The 24,549-nt window shown below is 38.0% G+C and overlaps 2 protein-coding genes across 4 annotated transcripts in view; both read left to right on the top strand.

Annotated features, from left to right (window-relative positions):
* LOC149278237 (myelin transcription factor 1-like protein) overlaps positions 1-785 on the top strand; it is a 64,920-nt gene extending 64,135 nt beyond the window's left edge. For all 3 annotated transcript variants that reach the window (XM_089502183.1, XM_089502182.1, XM_089502181.1), the window contains one exon: positions 645-785. In XM_089502183.1, the coding sequence (XP_089358309.1) occupies positions 645-785 (141 nt within the window). The remainder of the gene's footprint in view (positions 1-644) is intronic.
* A 7,997-nt stretch (positions 786-8,782) lies between these two features.
* The window catches only part of LOC149278236 (peroxidasin), a 68,734-nt gene continuing 52,967 nt past the window's right edge, over positions 8,783-24,549 (top strand). The window contains exon 1 of the mRNA XM_089502174.1: positions 8,783-8,967. Coding sequence (XP_089358300.1) covers positions 8,783-8,967 — 185 coding nt within the window. The remainder of the gene's footprint in view (positions 8,968-24,549) is intronic.

Here is a 24,549-nt window from a genome sequence, read left to right as displayed (position 1 = left end):
TTAATAAATCCATAATCTTCCGAGATTGCAGAAACCCGTCCCCCAATGTAATATATCTTAGTTTATGAATGTTGGCCCTCTAAGAGCTATTATATGCATTTTGAGACTCATGTAAGAACAATTTAGCAGCATTCATTGTTACATTAATACATTTCCAAGGAACATTTTTGCTTGTATTTTATTTATCTTACTAATGGTATATAGTGCCCTGAAAAAATGGAAAAAAAATCAAAATCTACTTTTCTTATAAAAATAGGTTTCTTCATCCCATATCCCTTAACACCACAAATTGAAACCCATATTTATATGACGTTTTGTAACTATTGGTTCCAGAGAGAGTGAGAGATCTACAGTATACTATATTTCATTTTTTGTGTTTTAAATGTGCTTTTAATAAAAAAAAATAACATATCCCCAAATTATAGTTGGAATTATTCTCTAAATAACATAAGACTGTAAGCGCGTTTGAGCAGGGCCCTCCACACCTGTTGTCTCTGTAAGTCAAATTGTTATGTTACATACTACTTGTTGTGTCCTGTCCACCCGTCGTACAGCGCTACGGAATTTGATGGCGCTATATAAAACAATAAATAATAATAAGAACCATAAAAGGACATTATCACTTATTATTTCATGTTTCACAGGATCCAATCAACGAACAAAATTTCGACGCTTACGTGACCACCTTGACGGATATGTACACAAATCAAGATCGTTACCAGAGCCCGGAAAATAAGGCGCTACTAGAAAATATCAAGCAGGCCGTACGAGGAATACAAGTCTGAAGAGTCGCTGTTTTGGCTGAAGGTTTTTGAATGGGAATAAAGGACGCCTCTTGTTTCCTGCTGCTGTAATTTTACCGGAAAGTGTTATATATTTATTTCATTTTAAAACAGTGTTATGCTTACAAGACTTCATCGATGATTTTATGTCTTGCTTTCAAAATAGTAACTGCTGAATAGTTTTTGAATACATTCACATTTTGTACGTTTTCATATAAGCTGACATTGTGTGATATGCCATGTAATGTTATAGCTGCTAATGTATGCACATTTTTTGAGGTAAATATATTTCTGAACAAAAGGGAAGCCGAAGAACGTTTAAGAGTGTAGGTTTTTTTTTAAGCTTTGTGAATCGATGTTTTAGTATTTCGAACTGGCGAGGTCGTCAACTATGAACGCTTGCAACCACTTTCTATGTACAAAGGACGGCCTCATTTTGCAGGATTTTACGAGGTTTGACAAATTCATATGGTGCGTATATCGTTTCACAACAAAATTTGATGTGAAATGTCTTTATTTTTTAAGAACGCTTAAAGATGTAGGCTGGGACTTTTGGCTTTTGAAGGTAACCATAAGGCCAGAGCAATTAAATGAGTTTTTTTGAACTCTGTGGGGGGGAAAAAAAACAAAAAAAACTCTGGATAATCTGTAAAAGAAAATACCATCAAGTTCTGAGTTCCGAGTGGAAAAACAAAGCAGCTCAACAAGCACTTTTCATTCATAACTACGCATTACAGGTTCCGGGAACATCATTTTTGCAGGAACTGTGTCAGAAGACGTGGACAATGAGAATAATTCCTACTGATCTTTTTTTTTTTCAAATAGACTATGGAGAAATAGCCACTTACCACCTTTTCACTCCAGGATCGATTTGTTTCCGTCTGAACTGCCTGTTAGAACAACAAAATTGTACTTGTACTGGATTCCTGCATTTTTGATCGAGGATGAAAGACACTATTTTTTTATACATTTTATGTTGCCTTTTTCATTGTTCTTTAATTTCACGGGGTTTACAAATCAATGCAAAAAAAAAAAAAAAAAAACAACAAAAAAACGAAACCTGTTTCTGATCCCTGGGAGATAAATCCAACAAGAAATTTAAAAGAAAAAAAACTAAAGTTGACCATATAATTTTTGAACCTTTTAACTCTTAAATATATTTCACCATTAGCTTATCATGAGTTCTATTCTTGTCTTTTAACGGAACACTGTATGATAGTTGATCATTTGTCCTGTATAAATATTCAATGCAAACTTATGTTTTATTATCAGACTTCAAAAGCACTTATTTTCTTTTTTTTTTATCTAGCTAAGTTTAACATACTTAGTCCCCAAGGGGCATTCGGTGCCAGGCATTGTATAGTCTTTGAGGACTCAAACAACTAACAGAAGATGTTCGAATATTATTTATTTTCTTCCAATACTGCACTATATGTATGCATAAGAACGCCATCTAAGTCATGTCAAAAGATGTGTTGTGTTTTTAAAGGATGTCAACATTGCTTTCAAACCTACATATCTTTTTTCCTTCCATGTCTTGATGTTATGCAGAAAAGTACGCTGTACTTTAGGATTTTGCTATAAAAGAGGGTTTTTAAAAAAAAATACAAAAATAATAATAATAAAAAAAAAATATTTTTAGCAGAATTTAGGACTTACAGGGTCATTGTCCCCACAATGTGCCAGTTGACAATTTGCACTTACCTTGTCCTATATATCCATAAATACATGGAGGTGTGCAATTTTTTTTTTTGTGTGTCAATAGCCTTGCAACACTTAATTCTGAACAAATTATACCGAGAAGCCGCTATGGCTCTGTCAATAATATGGGAGGTTACAGGGATCTCACGACAAATATTCTACTACAATATTCAACCTCGCTATATATATATATATATGTATAAATATATGTATATCCCAGCAGCACTTTATAAAATTCACTGTACAAATGCTTACAGTTTTCCAAGATGACTTTAATAACTAGCTGGGACAAAACAATATGTAATTATCTTGGGGCTTTGCAGTATCTTACCTGTGAAGGACCATCTCTTTTTTTTTTGTTGTGCTTGTAGCTGCCATGCTCAAAAGCTGACACAAGGTGCTTGATGTTCACCTTCTGCCATATACATGTCACACGGCACCCTAGTCTCCGTACAGGGCTTTCATTGTTAATAATGGCATTTGCCTTTTTCCACTGCATTGTGTCTGCGGCTTTTTTGCCTCTATAGTAATGCTTTCAGTAGAATAATAGATAGTATCGGTTTGGAATATTATTGTTATCACCTATTTACAATGGAAAGGGATTTTAAGCACAAACTTGCTGCTCATCGAATGGTGGTACATGATATCAAATAAAAAAACTTATCTGTGACTATTATATAGGGATCACAACATGTCACATATTAGAATGCTGACCTTTCATATGAAATTATTGTGAGTCATCAAAGTTTATTTATTATAATGTATTGTTCATATTCATTTCGAAGTTTAATTTAAGTAATCATTTATTAAGAAAGAATTTTGTATAAACTATTTATTGTGCTCTCTGTGGAACTGAAGTTTGATTTATTTTTGTACTACACGGCATGGATCTGTTAATGACATTTTCATTTTGCGATAAATGTGTGGAATCACAAGTTGCTGTGATACTTCATTTTTAAATTGTGAACTTTGTACAAATTTTGTCATGCTGGATGTTAACACATCTTACTCGAAATAATAATAATAAAAAAAAAATAATGTGTTGCCACATTTGTAGCACAGTGGTTCTGAACCGTCAACATTTTCACCTTAATCAATGTACCGGCAGCAAATAAATATTCAGCTAATATTTTAAGTCTTCACGTCCTTTGAGTTTGTTTTTTTTTAGACTTTTTTACATTTATGTAGTATTTTAAACATCAGGATTTAGTCACTAAAGTAGGATTATTATGTGTAATTATATGTGGGAACTCTTCGAAGATCTCTGAGTGAAGCCCTGCTTCCTTGGATCTCGCGTCCTCTTTCTCCTGGCAGGAGTGTGGCGTATGATCATGCACACTTACCTTCCTACTGCTCGTACTGTCTGGGGTTAGGTCCACTCCTACATGCAACTAGCCCTCCGTGAGTCTAGCCCCGTCTAATGCTTTGCTAGCCTTACTATACAAGTCCTTAAGATACAATTCCAGGCTGCTAAGCTTCTTCTGTATGACGGGTCAAGCTGCATTATGTATAGTCTTTTCATTAACTTAATTATACATTACTCATGCAGGAGAAAATCTCTAGAATTGACCATTCATTGCTCCTATTAAAGTAAGGAAGGTTCTTGCAGCCCACTTATTATACCGTCTTATTGGACTACAGAGGATTTATGACCTCTAATGTATTAATGGTAGGGCTGCCCTAGGATTAACCTAGGACTGTAACAACCAGCATGCTCCCCATGCCAAAAAAAACCATTTGAGGACAGTTTTTCAGTCTACCTGTATTCTGAGCATTCTGACCATTTACTTGATTGTAAAGTCACAAGGCTTTAAGAACCTGTATCAGAAAGTAGGAGATACAGGGTGTTGGGGAGCATCATCCTGGAAGAAAAGGAATGTATCTGCAATATGGTAAAAACGGACATATACACTAGTATGCTAAAAATGTCATAGGTTAGTTATCTTAAACTTGCAATGTGTTCTCTTGTATAACTAATTAGTCTTGATAGGGTAAAGTTTGTTCTCTCTGTACAATATAGCCAATGCGTAGAGAAAGTCTACAGAGCTACAGTATATTGTTGACAAATAATACTGCGTACTGCTTAATGATGTGGACGGTGGGTGCATTGGTGTTACTGGGCCTGGTCTAAGAACATTTTCGGTTATTGACTTTACGTTTAGTGCTCTCTCTGTTTCTGTCTCTCAATCTTTGCTTTTCTCATCATCCCAGTGTTTTCTAGCATTTTCAATGATAACACCAATGAGGATTTCTCACATAATATGGTTACAGTATTTCGTATTGTTTACCTTCTGTCTATGGGAGGCATTATGTCAACCTCTAGCACAAAAAAACATTTTGAGAATGGAGGGATTTCTTTTTTTTAATAAATCAAATGCACTCTAATAACATAACACATTCAGGAAAAATGCTTTGCGTGCCACATGGTAGCTTTGCCGAAACATGTATTGGCTTTAAAGCAGGCTACATCGGTGCCTAATGGGCCATAAGGCCAATGCTGGTGTCTGATGTCACCAAAAGCAGAAGTAAACAGGGAATCTGGAATAATAGTGGTAATTACCTTTTTCGGTTCATTAGAACTCCTTGCTATTTGTGGATTCAAAATGAAATGGCGAAGAAATGAGAAGAATTGTCCTTAATTTACTTTGTCAGACTATGCCTGTAAAGCTAGCAATCTGCCAAATGATATAAAGAATTTGCTGATATTTACAGGTAATTATCCTGCTAATTAGTAAAATCTCCAATCCCTGTTTTTGATAGAGGTTCTAGTGGCCACCTGTAGTTAAACAACAAAAGAAACACAATGCATGAGAAGAACGTTTGATATTTATTGAAAAATAAATGTTGCAGCTGACCTATTAGGCGCCCTTTTGTAATGGGTATACATAGTAATTCAATGCAGAAAGTTCATGGCCCAGTTACAGGAAAATGGATTATGCACCCTCTTCCCCGCACACATTTTACACCATTACAAAGTTAGTAAACTTAATGAATTAAGGAAAAACTTGGTATAGACCGGAACCAGTGGTAATAGGAAAGCTGCATTAAACAACAAGCTGTTCCTAGAGCTGGAAAAAAAAATTGTATGATGTAACACATGTGGTATTAGCGATAGAAGATATGACATAACCCTCTGAAGAAGATATTTTAGTGAAACGCATTAGGGCTTCTACAATAATGCATGTGTGCTCACACTCATAGCAACATATTTGTTTCTGGTGGCATTTATCATGTATCTTTTATGAATATGTATGTTCATGTATGAATTAGAAATTGCACTTATTTTTATACATTCCCAGATATTGCCATTTTATTTTTAGTTTTCGCTCTTACACCACATCTATTATATAATGAAATAGTGGAGACCATCGGAATTAACCTTTCAAGGATATCCCTAATCACACTGATCCAGGTTAAGGTGAAAAGACATTCCAGCCAGTTTTGTCCACAAGAGAGAAAAAAGTGGAAGCCATAAGCAGTAAGAAAAATCACTGGATTTAAACCCCCCATCATAATCTAGCCCTTCCTCAACAGCGATATTTAATAATGTACTTAGAGAATTTGTAAATTTTCAGCATGTAACTAAATTTGCAGCCTGATGGGGGGTAATTAGAATACGAGTACTAACGAATGCAGCGTCAATATTAATGTTTATATAATGACATCATGTAGTTAGTTGGTAAAACCTGAAAAGGGCAGACTTATTCTTCCATATACATTTGTACCTTTTTTGGTCAGTTTTATTACCGAAGACCCTTAATTGTTCAAAAAGTGAATTACTTTTACTTAAATTAATAATTTAATAGGATATATATATATGTGTGTGTGTGTCTGTAAACCCTGCTTAGTTTGGCAGGACATGCAACTAAATATCTTAAAATATGTGGCAGTTGAGCAGTTACAACTGAGCAACCGTTGAGGAGTTATTCTGCTCTCCGCGGTGAGATTTTATTTTATTTCTATGAAATCTTACCTCTTTTTATTTTATTGGTTTTAAAGAAGTAGTTAACTTTTTAAATAACTTTTACTATTTTACTTTTACAGCCTGAACTTAAAGTATCTTTTTTGTATAAAATATAACATACATGCATTTTAGCGTTCCTGGCTAACAGACTATTTGCACAGATACGTTTAGTTAATATTAACATGTAAAAAACTAAATAGCTAATATGTAGGACAGTGTTTCATGTCGGGTATATAACCATGCACTGGGGATTTTCAACAAAAAGTAAAGAAAAACAAAATCAGTTGATAAATCCCACGCTACTTATGCAAAACCCATTTTGGTAATTTTCTATCCACTGCAAGTGGATCCCATCTCTACTCTTAAAAAGCATCTTATTTTTGTTTTTAAAATAAACATTTCTAGAACTGTGTGCCTAACTGTGATCAGCAATTTGATGTGGGTAGGCTAGGTGGGTTGAATAGTTCTTATCTGCTGTCAAATGCTATGTTTTATGTCAGGAGCAGTGAGATATGATGATGGCAGTAGGCGTGATTTCATATAGAACCAACTGCTCTTTAACATCTATCACATAGACTAACACAAAACTATCCCTAAAATCTTGGTTCAACATTTTTTAGAATCGGCTGAGATCATCATTCATTCTACTTTCACAATAAAAACTGTTGCATCTGGAAATTCCTGTGCAAAAAAAACTTTTTGTGTTCATCTAACTTTCCTGATTAAGTCTGATTTCGTTGCCAGAGCAATGATGACTTAAGTACGTATGACAACTAGAAATATTCAACTCGAACTTATTGAGATAAAATACCTCCTCTGTAGATTTAATTTGTATAAGAATACCTTAAATATAGTCCGTAGGTTTTTATGAAAGGCATTTTCACCTGAAGGAGGGCTCACAATTCTTAGGCATTTGGCTACTATGTATGGGTTGATCTCAGCCAAGATTGTTCTATTCTTTAAAAATAACTAACTCCCTTCCCCCTTGAGATTCCCACATTAGTCAAGTGACTGCTCATTTAATGCTTTTATTTTGTTCAGTGCAAATTTGGTAAAGATGGCAAACTGAGGTATAATGGATTGCAAGCTTCCAAGACTATCTAGGTGTCTTCTTCAGGCACATCACCCAATAAGTATGCTACTCAGTGTATATGTGTAAGTATGTTACCATGTGCAAGTGTGTCATTGTGCGCGTGTAAGCATGTTACTGTGTGTGTAGGTGTGTCACTATGTGTGTGTATGTTACTGTTTGTTAGTATGTGTTTGTTTGTTAGTGTGTATGGACCCCCTCACTCCTCAACAAAGGTAGGGGTGTGTGTAAGTATGGTTGTATGTGTGCTAGTATTGTAGTGTGTTTGTGTTAGTTTGTTCATGTGTGTAAGTATGTTTGTGTGTGCATCAGAGGTATGTGTAAGTATGGTTGTATGTGTGCTAGTATTGTAGTGTGTTTGTGTTAGTTTGTGTGTGTAAGTATGTTTGTGTGTGTATGTGTGTGCATTAGTGTATGTAAGTGTGTTAGTTTGTAAGTTTGTATTAGTATATGTGTATGTGACTGTGTGTAGCTTGGGGCCCCTCATAAGGGTTACAAGGGAGCCCTGACCTGACTCAGTAACACCCGCATCCACTACAGTGATATGATGTAATATCCTGGTTCTCTGTGATTAACAGGCGCAGCATGCCATTTAAAGCAGTCTATGGAGGATGTGATTGACTTACAGAAAAAACAGATGAGGAGAGCCCTACTCAGATCAGAGACCTCCATTGGGGGGGGGGCGGGGGGGTTGATAGCCCAAGAGTTATCCGCAATCCAGTCCTGCCTTGGGGTTATAAAAAGGTAATTTACATGCCTATTTCTTTTCTGAACATGCCCGATAACTGAGCTGTAAAGGTCAAAGGGGGTGCCTTGCTTCCCATGACTATTATGCAAACTATGGCACTGAAATGGATAAATTGCAAAAAAGAAACAATGTTTCCAAACGCTGACTGCAACAATTCTTAACATAATTTAAATATCAGTAATAAGAAGAAATTGGAGGTCAGGGCTATCTGATGTAGCGAGCAAGAAAAAGATAAAGTCTATGCAATTCCTTCACATCACCACTAGATGGCGCCTGTGTTCATGTGTTTTGGGCACAAAGCGTCACATCCTTTGAAACAGCCCCAAAGAAAGAGGAGCCGGGAGTCCGTGCAAACCGGAGCCTGTGTGGGCGAGGGCAGGACGTGTAGTAGCTGCCTCCCTTTATCCTTCATCCCCCTTTCCTTTATATATATATATATATATATATATATATGTCCTCTCCCCTCCCCGTTTCCCCGTAGTGTAACCCGTGCCAGGATGACCAGTTTCAAATCAGGCTCTCCTCTCTGCCTGGGGCTTTTATTTGCAGCGGGGCTATTTGTTGCCCTTCCCCAGCCGACGCTTTCCTGCCCCAGCCGCTGCCTATGCTTTCGCAGTACGGTGAGATGCATGCATCTGATGCTGGAGAATGTGCCCACCGTCTCTCCCCAGACCACCATCCTGTAAGTACTACTGCACCAAACTGTAACGGTTTCATAGAAAACTTGCCATAACTTTTAGTAGATCATTAACCCATCGAGTGCCAGAATGCTTTGATCTGCCCTTTGTGTCTTAAAGAGGGTGCACTTTAGGGTGTAGAATGTTTGCTAAACATCCAGCATTCACTGAGCCCCTTAGAATTCCAAGTTTGGAGGATTAAGAAAGACACAAAGCGACGTTGCACTCATTAACCGATCACCATTTGCTTAAGAGCTCATCAAGTTCTTTAAATACAATGTAATCCTGATGTGTAATTGGAGCTGGATGTGTTGTAGACCAAGTGCTGTTATGTCTGTTCTGTATAAATAAAATCCCTTCTTTGTGCAGCTGCAGTGAATGTTAATGGTACAGTCAGATCTGGATTAAGTTAAATCCGAATAATAGCTGAGAAGACAGATTAATGTTTAACTTGTCACTGTTGATCTTTAAGGGTTACATTGTGTCTAGAGATGTGCAGATGAGTCACAACATTAACGTAGTTCAGCTATTGTTGGTTGTGAAAACAAAGAAGTGAGAAACCCTGATTGCTGGTAGATAGAGTGGACATGGTCAGTATTCTACATGGTTTTGGTTAATGACCATGCGTAGTGTAGAAAGGTAACCTCAATTAAAAAAAAAAAAAGGTTGCCCATCACAAAGACTTTACATAGCAGCTTGCCAAATGAGGCCACCAAATTGTCTTACTGCAGCATTCATTGAAAGCCAACAATGTGGGGTTTACAGGTCTTCTCAAGTTTCCCGTTTTCATCAGGGATTTCAGGATATAGTAAAAAGAAAATTAAGTTTGGAGGGCTCAGGTTTTTATTTTCTCTTACTATTATTCTATTCACACAAAAGCTACATGTGGGTTTTGGTGAAACGAACAGGGTCAATTTTTGTTGAGTAAGGTTCCCACCTTGTACATATTTTAAAAGTACCATAAATACACTAATAAGCCAGTTTATTTCAGTATTGGAAACACTTAATAAAGGAGTATCCCAATCCCAGACTCCAAAACCTACATAGTCCTACTTGTCCAAAAGGTGTACCCTGGCTGTCTGGTTACTAATTGATAGGCAGGAAAGAGGATCCTGACGCTCCAAGGGAATGCATGTCCATTGAATGCACCCATGCAGAGATAATGTTTACCAGGATCTGTTTATTACCTTCTCAAAAGGCAGCAACACTGTATTATCCTCAACATCAGCTGGGAAACTAACTCCTTGATATTTTTAAACCGTGATGGAATTTGGAAAACCAGGATAAATAATGTGCACCTTGATGTGTCGGTTTTCCCAAACTTATTGTTAGTTTGTAGAGTTTCCAAACTCCCCTTATTTCGACTGCAAGAGAACACCCTTTCCACTGAGACGTCATTAGGAATCACCAAATGGGTCAGTGGGATCAAAATATCTATCCCTGGTATATGCCCAGTTTTGATATGTGCTTAAAACTTTGCTGTTTTCCAGTTTTAATATTGTATTATAAAAAATATAAACGCTACATGATGAATCCCGTGGAACATATAGCCATGTGCAGGCTTTGGTGTTTCTCTATGTCTGTACTTACAAGCCTGGAGTCATTTTTAGATGGACCAGGACACTGTTCACCATTCTTTACATCAACCTAACCTGCAAGCCTTGGGGTGCGGTTTGCTAAATTCTAAAACGCCATTTCCGATTGGGGGGGAAAAAGTCATATACTGTATCTTTTTGTTTCCGGTTTGTGTCTTTACACCTCCTCACGGTGGTAGAAATCCACCTAAAGCTGTTTAATCTGGACTTGCACCTGCCTTTTCAGATGAGGAGGCCGATTCTGCATTCTAAGAACACGCTTTGTACTATTAGGGAAATTTGGCAAAAGCACTTTTTTTGTACATTTGTCAGCAATGGTTGGATTGCATGACATCACCATCAACCTTTGGAAAACGAGTCCAAAGAGTGGAAAGAATCCTATTTACGTAAAAGATACATTTTAAAAACTTTTTCTTTACGCGGTGCCAGCTCTGCCCTTCTTGCAGGTAAAATGTGCCAGGGTTGGGTTTGTTTCCTTTGCTCTCAATTCCTTTTCCCCGCTTGTTATTTAGAGAATAAGTGCTACATATACAGTAGAAGTCAAGGCAGTTACCTATATATTTTTATCTTTTTAAAATCTGATCAACACGTCAGTGGGAATCACTGTCTGTCGGTTGACAGCTTGTCTGGTGTCGGCACGATGTGTCATACATGTGCTCTCGTGTTCTCCCAATGCTTTCATGCTGTAATCCGTAATGAACCCGGAATTCCCGTGTCTGTTTAATTGGCTAAGCAGCCCTGCAAAATGTTTCTACAGGACAAAGGAAAGCTGTTTTTTCTTTTTTTTTGGGGGGGGGGGGCTTTTGATTAATACAATTATTTAAAAATTGCATTGACTTTCTGAAGTAAAAGTATAAATACACATTAAACCTAAGCACATGCATACAAAACAGTATATAATACAGCAACAATGTATATAGAAACGGGAAACCATATCTGTATGAATATAGCATGTATTGTGTCCAATGAAAATATTAATTATGACATTTATATATGGCGTTCAAGGTCACCGTAGCTAATGAGGAACAGATCATTTTTTTTAATATTTATATTGGGGGGGGGAAACAATGTTTAACTAAAATAGGAATGGATCGAGATAGTCGGGCCAAGTTGGATCCTGGCCGGCTTTGTTGATCAAGACTGGAACTGGTGTTTTGGAGTGTTTTAGCCAGCTTGGTTCTAGTTCCGTCTTCATCTCATGAGCTGGCATTGGTTATGAAGGCGTATCATCTCAGCCTCCGCTAGGTATCGATTTACAAAACACTTATGGATCTCATCGATAGCTGGGAAAACTCTATGTATTTCTCAATTTGCCTAATTCCATTTCTTCCTCTTGCCTTCTCCAATGCTTGCTTTGTGTCCTAGAAGACCCCAAAACCCAGTCTAACTGGAATTATATTCCATATGAAATGGTTAATAAGGACAATGCCAGAGTAAGCACATTTGAACTTGGTTTTGAAAATTAGTATCAATTTGTACGCGTGATGTACGACAAGTAAGAAAGTATGAAAATATTGTAGAATATATTTTTCTAACATGAGAAGTTGTTTTAGGCATTCGCTTTCTTCTCAAGGGAAAAATAGCATTCTTTTGTGGACTGTCCTTTGTTATTAGAGCACAGTGTGGTGTGGGGGTTGTTCTGCTGTATTACAGTTTCATCTCTGGAGAGCACTTATCCCAGATATTCACATATCTAATGACATTGATATCTCATCTGGAGTACCGCTGCGAAGTTTCAATTACACTCCTGAGTTGTATAAAACCTAAACAAAAAGATGCATGTCTACTTTCTTAATATCGATGTTATCTGTTGTGTAATGTAGATAGGATACAAGTTACTCATACATTTGGAAATTAACTATAACGTCAACAAGCAGTCCTTGAAGAAATTCTAAATTGAAATCTAAATTACGTTAAAGTTTTAGAAATCATGATAAAAATAACTTGACATCCTTTTGTATTATATATATATATATATATATATATATATATTTCTTTTCTCACCTTTGTGGGTGGTATTTGACGTCCTCTACCAGAGGCCTGGGAGTTTGAGGGTTCTGCGCAGTATCTTAGCTGTTCCTAGCACTGCACTCTACTGGACAGAGTGTTCTGCTGTCATTCCTTCAATCTGTTGGAGCCACTCTCCCAGCTTAGGAGTCACAGCTCTGAGTGTTCCTATGGCCACTGGGACCACATTGGCCTTCGCTCTACACATCTTCTCTAGTTCTTCTTTCAGGCCCTGGCACTTCTTCAACTTCTCATACTCCTTCTTCCTGATGTTGCTGTCACTTGGCACTGCTACATCTATCACCACCGCTGTCCTCTAGTCCTTGTCTACTAATCTATGCCAATATATATATATATATATATATATATATATATATATATATATATATATATATATATATATATATATATATATATATATATATATTGTGACACAATACCCCTTCACTTGGTACTCTGTCCGGGAATCTTTACTCACACACAGTCTATCAGGCTGCAGAGACAGCTCAGACAAGAGGAGGGTAAAATAAAAGGCTGGGCCTGTTTTTATTTTTCGCCACAGGCATAACAGGAAAAATAAACAAATCAAAACAAAAGCGTTGCTCTCGTGAGCACTAACTAATACAGGGCTCTCCAACCTAACTGCAGTTGGGCGGCTTATCCGTTCCCAACAAACAAAATAACAGATTGTATGCAATAATGGCAGCACTCAGTAGCTTAGCAGCTCTCTCCCTCTCTCCCTCTCTCCCTCTCTCCCTCTCTCCCTCTCTCCCTCTCTCCCTCTCTCCCTCTCTCCCTCTCTCCCTCTCTCCCTCTCTCCCTCTCTCTCAGGGAGCCAAATGATCTCTCTTGCTCTCAGATCAGGAGGCTACTTAACTGCCTCTCCCATTAATTAGTAGAACCAGGTGAGTACCAGGAGAGTATCCGTGAATCTCCGGACTGGATTCCCACCTGCTGGTCTTCGGCTGCTCACAAACTGTGGAGTGGAGCACTGGCCCGCCCTACTCTCCAAATGCTCCACCCCAGGGACCCAAAATACACAAATAACAACAGACATCAATAATTCCATTATTAACCCCTTCAAGACCGGGACGTACCTGGTACTTCCGGGTCAAAGGTCACCGGCAGACCGGGACGTACCAGGTACGCCATCGATGAGTCGCGATCCAGCCACCCAGTTTTCTAAAGCCGGTCCGGAAGGGGTTAACAAAACATCTCCCTGGGGCTGGTAAAACTATTGAGGGTAACCACACTGCAAAATATAAGGGGATACATACATTCCCTCCATTATCATCCCCTGCAATATTAAACAATGATTCATTTGCATATACAACCATACAGTAGGGTTATATGTGAGGGACAGTGGAATAGTTTTTTTTTCTTAATCTTATCTTCTAATTTTTGCTAGTACATTATTGTCTATACTTTGCACCATGGGCGTAGGAACCCCTAAAAATCTGGGGGGGATAGCTTTTTTACTGGTAGGGTATACCTGACCATTTCACCAACAGGGACTTTTATGACATTGCATTCTAAATACATAGACATTAATATGTAGTTGGTCCCCCTTTGCAGCTATAACGGCTTCCACTCTTCTGGGAACGACTTCCACAAGATTTTGGCGTGTTTCTGTGGGGAATTTTTGCAAACCATGCCTTTATGGACCTTGTTTTGTACACTGGGGCACAGTCATGATGGAATAGAAAAGGACCTTCCCCAAAACTGTTCTCACAAAGTTAAAAGCATAGTGTTGTCTAAAATGTCTTGGTATATCACCTTCAGCTCATAAAACGTTCTACTAGATGAATGGGAGAAAATTCCCACAGAAACTCACAAAAAAAGAAAAATCTTACAACCACAGATGGACCCCACTGGACACGGCGACAGAGACTACTATGATGTATTGAAGGAACAATCTAAGACTCCTAACACGTCATGCACACAGGAACATATCCATACACTTAAACACTTGAATAACATACACACACATGCACACACTAACATACACACACACAATGGGTTAAACATGTGTTACAGGGAATCATTATCTTCCCTTTAAGTATGACATGCCTGCTCATAGACACACATATGCACTGCTCTTACGCATGCCTGCCCACAAAAACACACACATACGCTGCAATTGCCTGCACATACACACTTGCCAGTACTCGCACAAATGCACTACCCTTATACACGCCTGCCCAAACATACATAAACTGCTCACACACACACGCCTCCCCATAAATATACACTGCCCTTGCACATACTTACACAGACGTATACACTATAAGACAAATACACTCCTTATATACACACATATACACTGCCCATACAGACGTACACGTATACAATGCCCATACAGACGTACACGTATACAATGCCCATACAGACGTACACGTATACACTGCCCATACAGACGTACACGTATACACTGCCCATACAGACGTACACGTATGCACTGCCCATACAGACGTACACGTATACACTGCCCATACAGACGTACACGTATGCACTGCCCATACAGACGTACACGTATACACTGCCCATACAGACGTACACATATACACTGCCCATACAGACGTACACATATACACTGACCATACACGCGTATGCACATACATGCACATATACACAGCTGCCCTATACACAAACACATATGCCTGCCCAAGTACCCATACACATGCCTCACCATATGTATATGCACACACAAATCTACCATCAGACCCCCCACCTTCGTTCTCCACATCAGACCCCCCCAAACCTTTGTTCTCCACATCAGACCCCCCCAAACCTTTGTTCTCCACATCAGACCCCCCTCCACAACCTTTGTTCTCCACATCAGACCCCCCACCCGTTTTCCACATCATACCCCCCCACCCACCTTTGTTTTCCACATCAAACACTATTTAGGATATTGAATCCCATTTATTAAAAAAATTCCTAAAATTCTGCCAGGATTGTCCGTCAAGTACCATGTTTCATACCCGAAATATACGTAATGCAAAATGCAGATGCGGGGGGGGGGGGGGGACCTTAAATTTGTTTTATAGAATTTTCTGAAATGAAAAAGGTTTTCTAGGAACTTTCTGAGTGGAAATCCCTCTCCCTCCCTTCCAGTTTTTGTCGGAAGCATGGCATTGTTTAATTATAGATCCAAATAATAATGCACCATTTCCTTACGGAAGATTTGATCTCGGGCAGGAAGAGAAACAATAACAAATTATCATCATCACGGTGACTTATTAACCCCTTAGTGACAAATGCATTGTTTGCAATGGGTTTTGGGACCGCCCGTTGTCCTTAAGGGGTTAAACGCCTTCTAATGTACAATAGAATAGCTTAATCATGCCAAGAAGGCCTTTTCCTTTAAGGCTATAAACATGCTGTTCTGGTTTTTCTCATGTTCTTTCAGGATAGGCAGCTTTTGGCACACTATTTGTTTTTGGATAAAATCTGATGCCGCCTTTAAGCCACGCATAGCTGCTTGGTCATTTTGGAAGATGTGGTCTAAATGCAGGCCAACAATTACCGATTTCTCATATCGTAAAAGGACACTCCGTTCTCAGTTTTAAATTGGTGCAAATCATTGTAGCTCGTTACATTTTTCGTGTTATCCTAAGGCTTCCTGCAGCGAATACTGGTATATTTGTTTCTAAACTAAATAAAAGCTCTAACTTTGAGCGACATGAACCCCTGAAATTGTTTTAAGAGCAATTAATGTTATTTGTGCCAGGCAGCTACAACAAAGTTCTCTTATAATTTCACCTGTCAGCACCTTCCAAACATTTTAATTGTTTCTAATTGAGACATGCCTCCATTTTGTTAAATATGTTTATTCTGTAGGTGTTTGCCTGGCTAATACAGAAGTATTTGCTTTACCCCTCCTTTCTTTGCCCTCTTGAGAAACATTTGCTGACTATGCAGAATGTGATGTAGAGTATAAAGTACTTAACAAAGGAAAATGGTGATCGTTCCAGCATCCATCTCATTCCTTGCTCTCTTTTATGTGCGTGTTCGGACTAATATTCTTTCTATATTTCTTAAAATATCTGAAAGTTATACATTTGGTCTGCCTGTCAATCTGCTATAGAGATCATTTGGGACAGCTTATACATCTCTGGGTCAAAGTGTTGAAGTAGCGTATCGACCTAACCTTACATATTTCTTATATGATTAAATGATTTTAATAATTCAATTATTCTATTGGAGTTGTTTCATTGGCATGTCCTATCCCTCAATGTGCATGTTAAACACTATAAACTGGGTAATTGCACAAGGAAATTAGGCATGGTCAGATCTTAAGCCTTTGGTATATTCATGTATGGTGCTGTCCAAGGGTAGTGTCCCCCATACTCTCTTCCACGACGGCTATCCGTTACGCTGAGTGCCGGGATATGGCATCATATCCCAGTAGTCCACACAGCACTAGGTACAGAACACGATGGAGACTGTGCCAATTATGCCTGGTTACTGGCCCACTAAACAGTTGGCTACACAGAGGCTGATTATTTGGTTCTCACAGACTTTTGGCAGATCGGCCCTGGTTGTCTTAGACCAGAGTAGTCCACTGTCTCAGGTATTACAAGCACTATTCAAGACTCTATTGCCAGATGGGCAAAGACAAGCCTACGAGTCTGTTTGAGACAGCCAGCAGCAAACTACACGATTCATGACGTGCCTTTAATATTAATAATAAAAACAAAAAGAGTATATTCAAATTGAGCTGCTTTGCAACATAGTAGTTAACAAATCATAAGTTAGTTTTAGTACAGGAAATTGTGAAACAAATAAATGATGCTGCTTTGAAGTGTCCTGTTGCCCTCCTCCCAAATGATTTTATTACTCTTATCCTTGTGATGTTGAGCACTTGGCTGGTGTGTTTTGGGTTGTTTTTCACCCTTTCTCCTCACCTTTGTAATCTTGAACACGGCTAATTTACCAGTTCCCTGCTTTGGATTTGGTTCCATGTTATTTATTTATCATGGTGTATTTACGAAACTTGGAGTTAACAAAATAAGTTACTTTATTATGCTTTAAGGGTAAGGCCAACTCCACGTACGTTCTCCAACAAAAAGAGAGAAAGATTGAGCTGGTACTCTTTGAAAATAACGGATATAATATGTTGGTATATACTTTTTATTTGATTTAACTGACACACTAATTAAATGAAACAAGGGCCAAGCATTTGTTCCCTAAGACTCCCTCTATACATTACCACAACCCACAAAATTAAGCGATACAAATCAGCATGGAATTTGCAACAATGCAGAAGACCATCATTTTTATTTACATTTTTATTATAATAGTTTATTCACCCAATTCCTGTACATAACTGCCCCATTTCAAGAGACAAAAAGTTCTGTTCAGCTCATTTGCTTTACAGTATATGCGGAAGAGCCAACTCAGGTGAGCTTCTGCTGTAGGAAGGGCTTGGCCGGCCCTGTAGGATCCAGATTTAAATCGGTAAGGTTTCTTCAAAGTCCCCACATTGAATTATGCATTATGCCGAAAACTTTTGGCCCACTTTTGTTGCAAGCATACTTTAAGCTTTAGTGTTTCCATGGAAGGTTTCACAAAGACTTTTCACTGAGCCGGCGAGTGTGGGAGCATGAACTCAAAACAACCAGAACTGAACTGGAACCAAATTCTGTGCTGGACATTTACAGAACACATCCGACAGATTAAATGACTAGTCGGTCGTCATGTGGAACATGGTCGCGCGTTGTGTGTCTCCAACATTTACCCTGTATTCCCTCTTCCCAGTGTATGTCTTCCAAACCATTTGAAGACAATTAAAAAAAAAAAAATCCCCTGGGTAAGAATATGTAAAAATATTAAAAACAGGGGTGGAAATGTTAGGAAAAATTGAGTGAGGGTGGAAACATTAAAAATGATAAAATAGGAAGGAAGAGAAAAGTGAGTAAAAATAAGGCAATATCAGGGAGAGGGCATGCTGAATGGGAGATGGAGATCATTTAAAGTGAAAAACATATCAAGCTGGTAAAAGTTTTTTAAGTAAAAATTATTAGCAAAATTAATAACTAGATTTGGGTGGGATATACATATTCATGGCAGAATTTGATGATGGATGCATGTTTTAGTGGTTACAAAAATAGGATTGGATTTGGTTTTATGGCCTTTAATGGTTTCCTGCATGCATAGATGAGGCATAATATTAAAAATTCTACAAAACTTCCCCGGAGAGAGGAATATTGCAGATGTTCACTGTCTGGATGGGATATTAAAATCGGGACAATCTCCCACAAATGAGTACGTAAACTATAAATTCCTATATTACCTTTTGGGTTATTTTTCAATAAAATTAGCGTTTCGTGATGAACATTCAGTGGACTCTGGGCATTCTGAAAGGCCCAACCAAATAAATGTTTTCCTGCTGAGCTGGCCCTGCATAATAAGTGCCAATTATTGATTGATTTAATTATAATTATACAAGGCTAATTGAGGAAGTGACCTTTGTAAATAAGGAAGCTGGCGAGATGAAACGGCAAGTTACCTGCAAATTCTTCTGGTGAATAAACCACACTGCGTATCATCTAACATGGTACGCATTTTCATACATTATATATTGTGTATGTATATACAAGAAAAAAAAATACCCGAGGGTTTTTGCTTGGATGTTTGGTGGCCACTTCAATTTATTTAGAGCTAGGTTATTTTGGACATACAGTACTGTTTTAGGTGTGAAGAAATGCTGCAAAGTAAGAAGGCACCTCATGCAGAGACGAGATGACGCAATCAACATGTACCCGGAAATCGGACGAACCAGGACATTATTTAAAACTGACTTTTCTGACTGCTACATACATGCAACCACTGCGGATTACCCCTTAAAGGCGAAACACGTTGAGAAGCAGAAGAAGAAAATCGCAGTATTGTTTTATTATCGGAGAGAAACTTGTAAGGACTTTGTCTTCCTTCTCCGGACTTTTTGTGAGTGCATTTATATTTTCACACATTTTATATTAATCAGACAGTATTATACTATCATATATATTTCTTTTTTCCCCTATTTACACATGCGCCCCTATTTCTGATGTTAGTTTATTTTAATCATTTATCATCTTGGAGAAGTAACCAACTAACTCTTAATGTAATCCCAGACAGACTCAATGATGTTGAGATCAGGGCTCTGTGGAGGCCATACAATCACTTCCAGGACTCCTTGTTCTTCTTTACACTGAACATAGTTCTTAATGATTGTGGCTGTGTGTTTGGGTCATTGTCATGCTGCAGAATAAATTTGGGGCCAATCAGGTGCCTCCTTGATTATATTGCATGAAATGCAGCCCCAAAGTCACAAGGAACCTCCGATGGATAAATATCTGCCTGTACGTCTCAGCATTGAGGAGACCATTAATTCTGACCAAATCCACAACTCTATTTGCAGAAATGCAGACCAAAAGTTGCCAGGAACCTCCAGCATGCTTCACTGTTGCCTGCAAACACTCTCCATCCCTCCGGCGAACAAACTGCCACTGTCTATTGTGTGCAACCCAAATCCTGTGTTTTCATGCCTATTATATGGGTTAAAGGGGCACCCTGTTGTCCCATATATCACTAGCAATGAAAAATGTTTGTTAAACTACTTGCAACCCTGTAAAAAGAAATAAAATAAAAAGCACTTTTAGAAGAAGCTGCAATTTACACCCCCCCCCCTCTGGTGTTTTATGCTGGTTGACTAGCAGGAGAGTGCTTCAGGTCTTTTTTTGACCTTCTGGAAATTTCACATGCGCCAGCACTGAATCTTGCTGGCAGTGATGCGCGCTTGTATGCAGGAGTAAGAAGAAGAATGAGATGTGAGAGACTTAAGGCCAAGGAGCTGGAGGCAGGAATGCAATGCGAATGCATAAAAGGAATTCTGATGAATCCCTCCAAGCATTTGCATAGTAAGAAATGGGAAGTGTGTATGATGGTTGGAGTGTCTCTTTAAGCATAGCACATGGTTGGAATTACATAGGCCAGTGAGCTCCACCTATTTACAGCTATTTTAATGTTAGATCTCGTTAGTGCAGGAACATCCCTGGCCAATGCTTGGGATAGCAGCCAGCCAGAGATTCATGTATTATTCTATATAATACCCCAGTGAATATACACCAGGTATTGGGAGCCAATCTGTTCATCTATTTCAAATCCTTGCTGGAAAGGAACCAAACCAGCCGTTGTTTTTGTTAACACCTGGTCCTGTTTTGAAAGATGTTTTTTTGACAGCTGTGTGTGAATTAGTTTGGTCAGCGTGGCTGACATGAATATGAGTCAGTGGAACAGATTGACTTACAGTTTTGTGTCTGAGGGCACTGGCAGGATATACAGCATTACAATCTAATCCACAGACCAGATGAATTATTTTAGCAATACAAGCAGCCTTGTGTTCTCACCCTCCGCAAGACTTCTTGGAGCTGGAACAATCCTGTGTCTGGAATTGCTGTCTTCCTGTTTTTTTTATTATTATTTTTGCCACCTGGTTTATCCATGTTCTGAAACTGTAAACTCTTTTCCTGTTGATAATTATGAGACCTATTTTGTTAGAAAAAAAAAAGTAAATATAATGGATAATTTGATTCTGAAGATTATTAAAAGATGACTTACTAGAATTGATCCAGCAACTTACATTTCAATAAGTGCATATGTTCCTTTACAAACAGCTGTTTCTTAGTTATCCATCCATGAAAATCTGCTTAGATTAAATTGTTGCACAAATTTATTTTGCTGCATGATATTTTAGAGTGAATTCATATTCTGACAGATTTCCATTTAAAAGTGAATCTGTCTCTTTTCTTATGTAAATGTGCTTAATAATAGTTATTCAAAACCCACCTTGTGTACACCATGGAAGCAACCATCGTTTCTCCATATTCTAAGGATCTGCATAATTATTCCTCTCCATTAAGGTAGAATGTTAATTTGTAGCCTTTGTAAGAAGTGTAGACATGAGAGAACCTGATGACAATTGAATAGGTCATCTGAGCTTTTATTAGGTGAACTTTTCAACTAAGTATCTCCAATGGATTTACGATTGGCAACAAAACTCACAAAGTAAATGTAGTGATGACAACAGTTTCCCTTTAATGCATGTGCCTTTTTTTGGACTATGTGGAGTTATATGAAAAATATGAAGGGACCCTAGAGGTATCTACATTCTAGAATTGTTTAGTATTTTCCACTCTTTGATCTTAACTTGTCTTCTATCCATGTATTAGAGCATTTTGTGACTATAGAGCGCATTCAAACCAAATGATGAGTGGGGGTTTCAATAGATCTTCAGGTTCTCGGAAGATTTTTGTATTTGCTATATTGAAACCATGGATGGATCAGTGTTATTAATTTTAACCAGCTGCTCCCTCTATTCCTCCATCTTTCTGAGAGCCAGATGTCACATCATGTTTCTAAGGACACATGGCACCAGTCAGAAGTAATTTATGGACACTGTGCAGACTTGGCTTGGTCGTCCATAGTATTTGACTGATTGGGGAGATTTGTAAACTGTCCCATTGTTAATGACCCACAGTGACTGGTCACCCAATAAGGCTTTCATGCAGCACAGGGGCTTGACGTGCTGCCCGAGGCCTAGGCTCTAGAATGCACAGCTGGGTAGGACACTGGATTGTTTGGCTAAAAGGCATTCTCCTTTGTGGAGAACGTAAATGGTTAATGGACATCATTCACTAAACAAGGTAAAAAAAATACACTATCTATGGAAATATAACAGCCAGCTGTTCATGTGGAATGCTCCATACTCATATTTTCCGAGAAAGTTTTTAGATTTCTTTTCCAAGCTATGAGGATGTTGTGTTTTTTAACTTATGTTGCAAAAGGAATGTAAAAGGTTTTTTTTGTCTGAAGCAACTGAAAAAATTATACTTACATTTAGGCAGGAACACAAAATATGCTCAGTCGCTGTGTAAGAGATTTAATAGTTTTTTTTAATCTGTAAATTGATCTGTCTCTCATTTCCTTGTAACAGATCTACTTATCTATGTAAATATGAATCTCTTTGTTTGCTGGTAACCTAGATGCTAAGTTCACTAAAGCAGGAGTTAGCAGATGTGTTTGCAGTACAGTTGCAGTTTTATATTGATTGTTTCACTATGCATTATGAAGGACCAGCCCTGAAAGGTTTCTCCCACAAGTAGGGACAAGCGTCGTATAATGTATACATCAATTGGTGGGGTGAAAAGCTTTAACCATTGTCACTTGTCGCATGAATAGCTAGATAAGGTCAACCACTTCTTGCAGAACTCACTAGGTTTGGCCATTCACAATGCATAATAGTCTCTCTTTAAAGTTTAAACCATCAAATATACAGGAGTCTACACTTGGAGATTCACAAATTAGCTGTAGATTGACTGGCAGTACAAAAGGATAGGAACACGTTGCATGATTGTGCTGTGCCAAGACCACAATCAAAGGTACTAAGTTACCTTTCAGAAGACTTCTCTGAGACTTTACAGCAGTAACTTAGTCACTGGCATGTTGACTTTTTTTGATCATCTTTTGCTGATGCATTAAAACAAGACAGTTTGAGTATGGATATACTGTGTCCCTTTTTAACAGTTAGGGACAGGGGTAATGTTTGATATTTCTGCAGTTGTGGGCTATGACTTATGTAACGTTTAGCCAAGAGACGCAAGGACGGTGTAGGTTAACCACTGGCACAGCACAAACGGAGCTAGGGCCAAGGCAGACTCTTGGCTCCTGTAGCTTGCAAAGCCATATTCTCTATTGTAAGAAGCGCTGCATAAATTGTTGGCACTATATAAATAAAAACTAATAATAAGATTTTACAGGAAAAGCAGATGAGAGAGGAAGTTGTAACCTTTCAATATGGGGTTCAAGAATGCCCAATGATGTCCCTGTCTGAGGCCCTCCTCAGAAATATTAGAATTATGTCTCCTCATCATGTAAATTTCCTCTGAAGCGCATCTTTTTGTTTTGTAAACCTTGTATTGTTTTTGGGGGCCCTTAGGCCCACGATATCATTTAAGATCACAGTTTGATTTGTGTAAGAGATGTTCATCTACAAATGACTGCTAACTCATTAAGACATTTGAGATGTTCCTGAGTGCTCATTAGTTGATAATTGATTTCTAGAACTATGGGCTGCAGTAACAATGGGTTAATATGTTATATTTGTAGAGTTAAAATATACATGTACTACGTGTGACACACACACACAGCAAAAACCATCAAATTTTGGCTTTGAATTTCATTATTCATAGTTTTACTGTCTTTCTTTAAAAAAATACATTTGATAAGCAAGTTCATTTTCTCAAACTGACTTTGTAAACAAACAGATGTTTAATGCCTTCATGATCTTGCGGTTTAGTTCTCTTAATGAAATTTGCAATTTTTACCATACCATTGTCAAAGAATTCCCCTTTTTCGTGACTAGTGTAACCAAACAATTTATATATATCGGTATTTTTATGACATATTTTCTCTTTATGCCACTTTTTGTATAGTCTGTCATTTAGTATGAATAAGATTTTTTTAAAAAGAGTATCTTTTTAAAAATGTAATTTATGCAATTTTACTTGTACAAAAAATCCTACGTTAAGTGCCACTGTTCAGCAACATCCCTTGAGCCTAAATATACCCTACGTGCCTATGTTTATTCTTTTTTTTTCATTTATTTTCTTTTGTTACGCTTTTTTGACTGGAGGTCCATTTCAAAATCTTAAGACCACAGAGATCGTTCTTGGAAACAGATGTTGGCCCTTATGTCATGGTGAACTCTATTTGGTCAATTTATTAATGAAACAATTTTTTTTTTTTAAAGGAGGGATAAACACTTTTTACTTTGATCCCCCTTGGAAGCCGATTACAGTACCTGGAAGGTGGGGACAGACCCTCTGGGAACTGTTTTTCTCTGATGTTTCCAGGGGTGTCGGTATTGACACCACCAGCAGAGAATTACTTATCTTCCATCCAGGCATTTAAGTCTAATTATAGCTCCCGCTGAGCTCC

This window comes from Sceloporus occidentalis, unplaced genomic scaffold (assembly GCF_023333645.1).
Source record: "Sceloporus occidentalis isolate IW3139 unplaced genomic scaffold, rSceOcc1.0.p SCAF_197, whole genome shotgun sequence".
In the NCBI taxonomy this organism is placed as follows: Eukaryota; Metazoa; Chordata; class Lepidosauria; order Squamata; family Phrynosomatidae; genus Sceloporus; species Sceloporus occidentalis.
The sequence above is the reverse complement of the archived record's forward strand: the minus strand, read 5'-3'. Positions and strand labels throughout refer to the sequence as shown.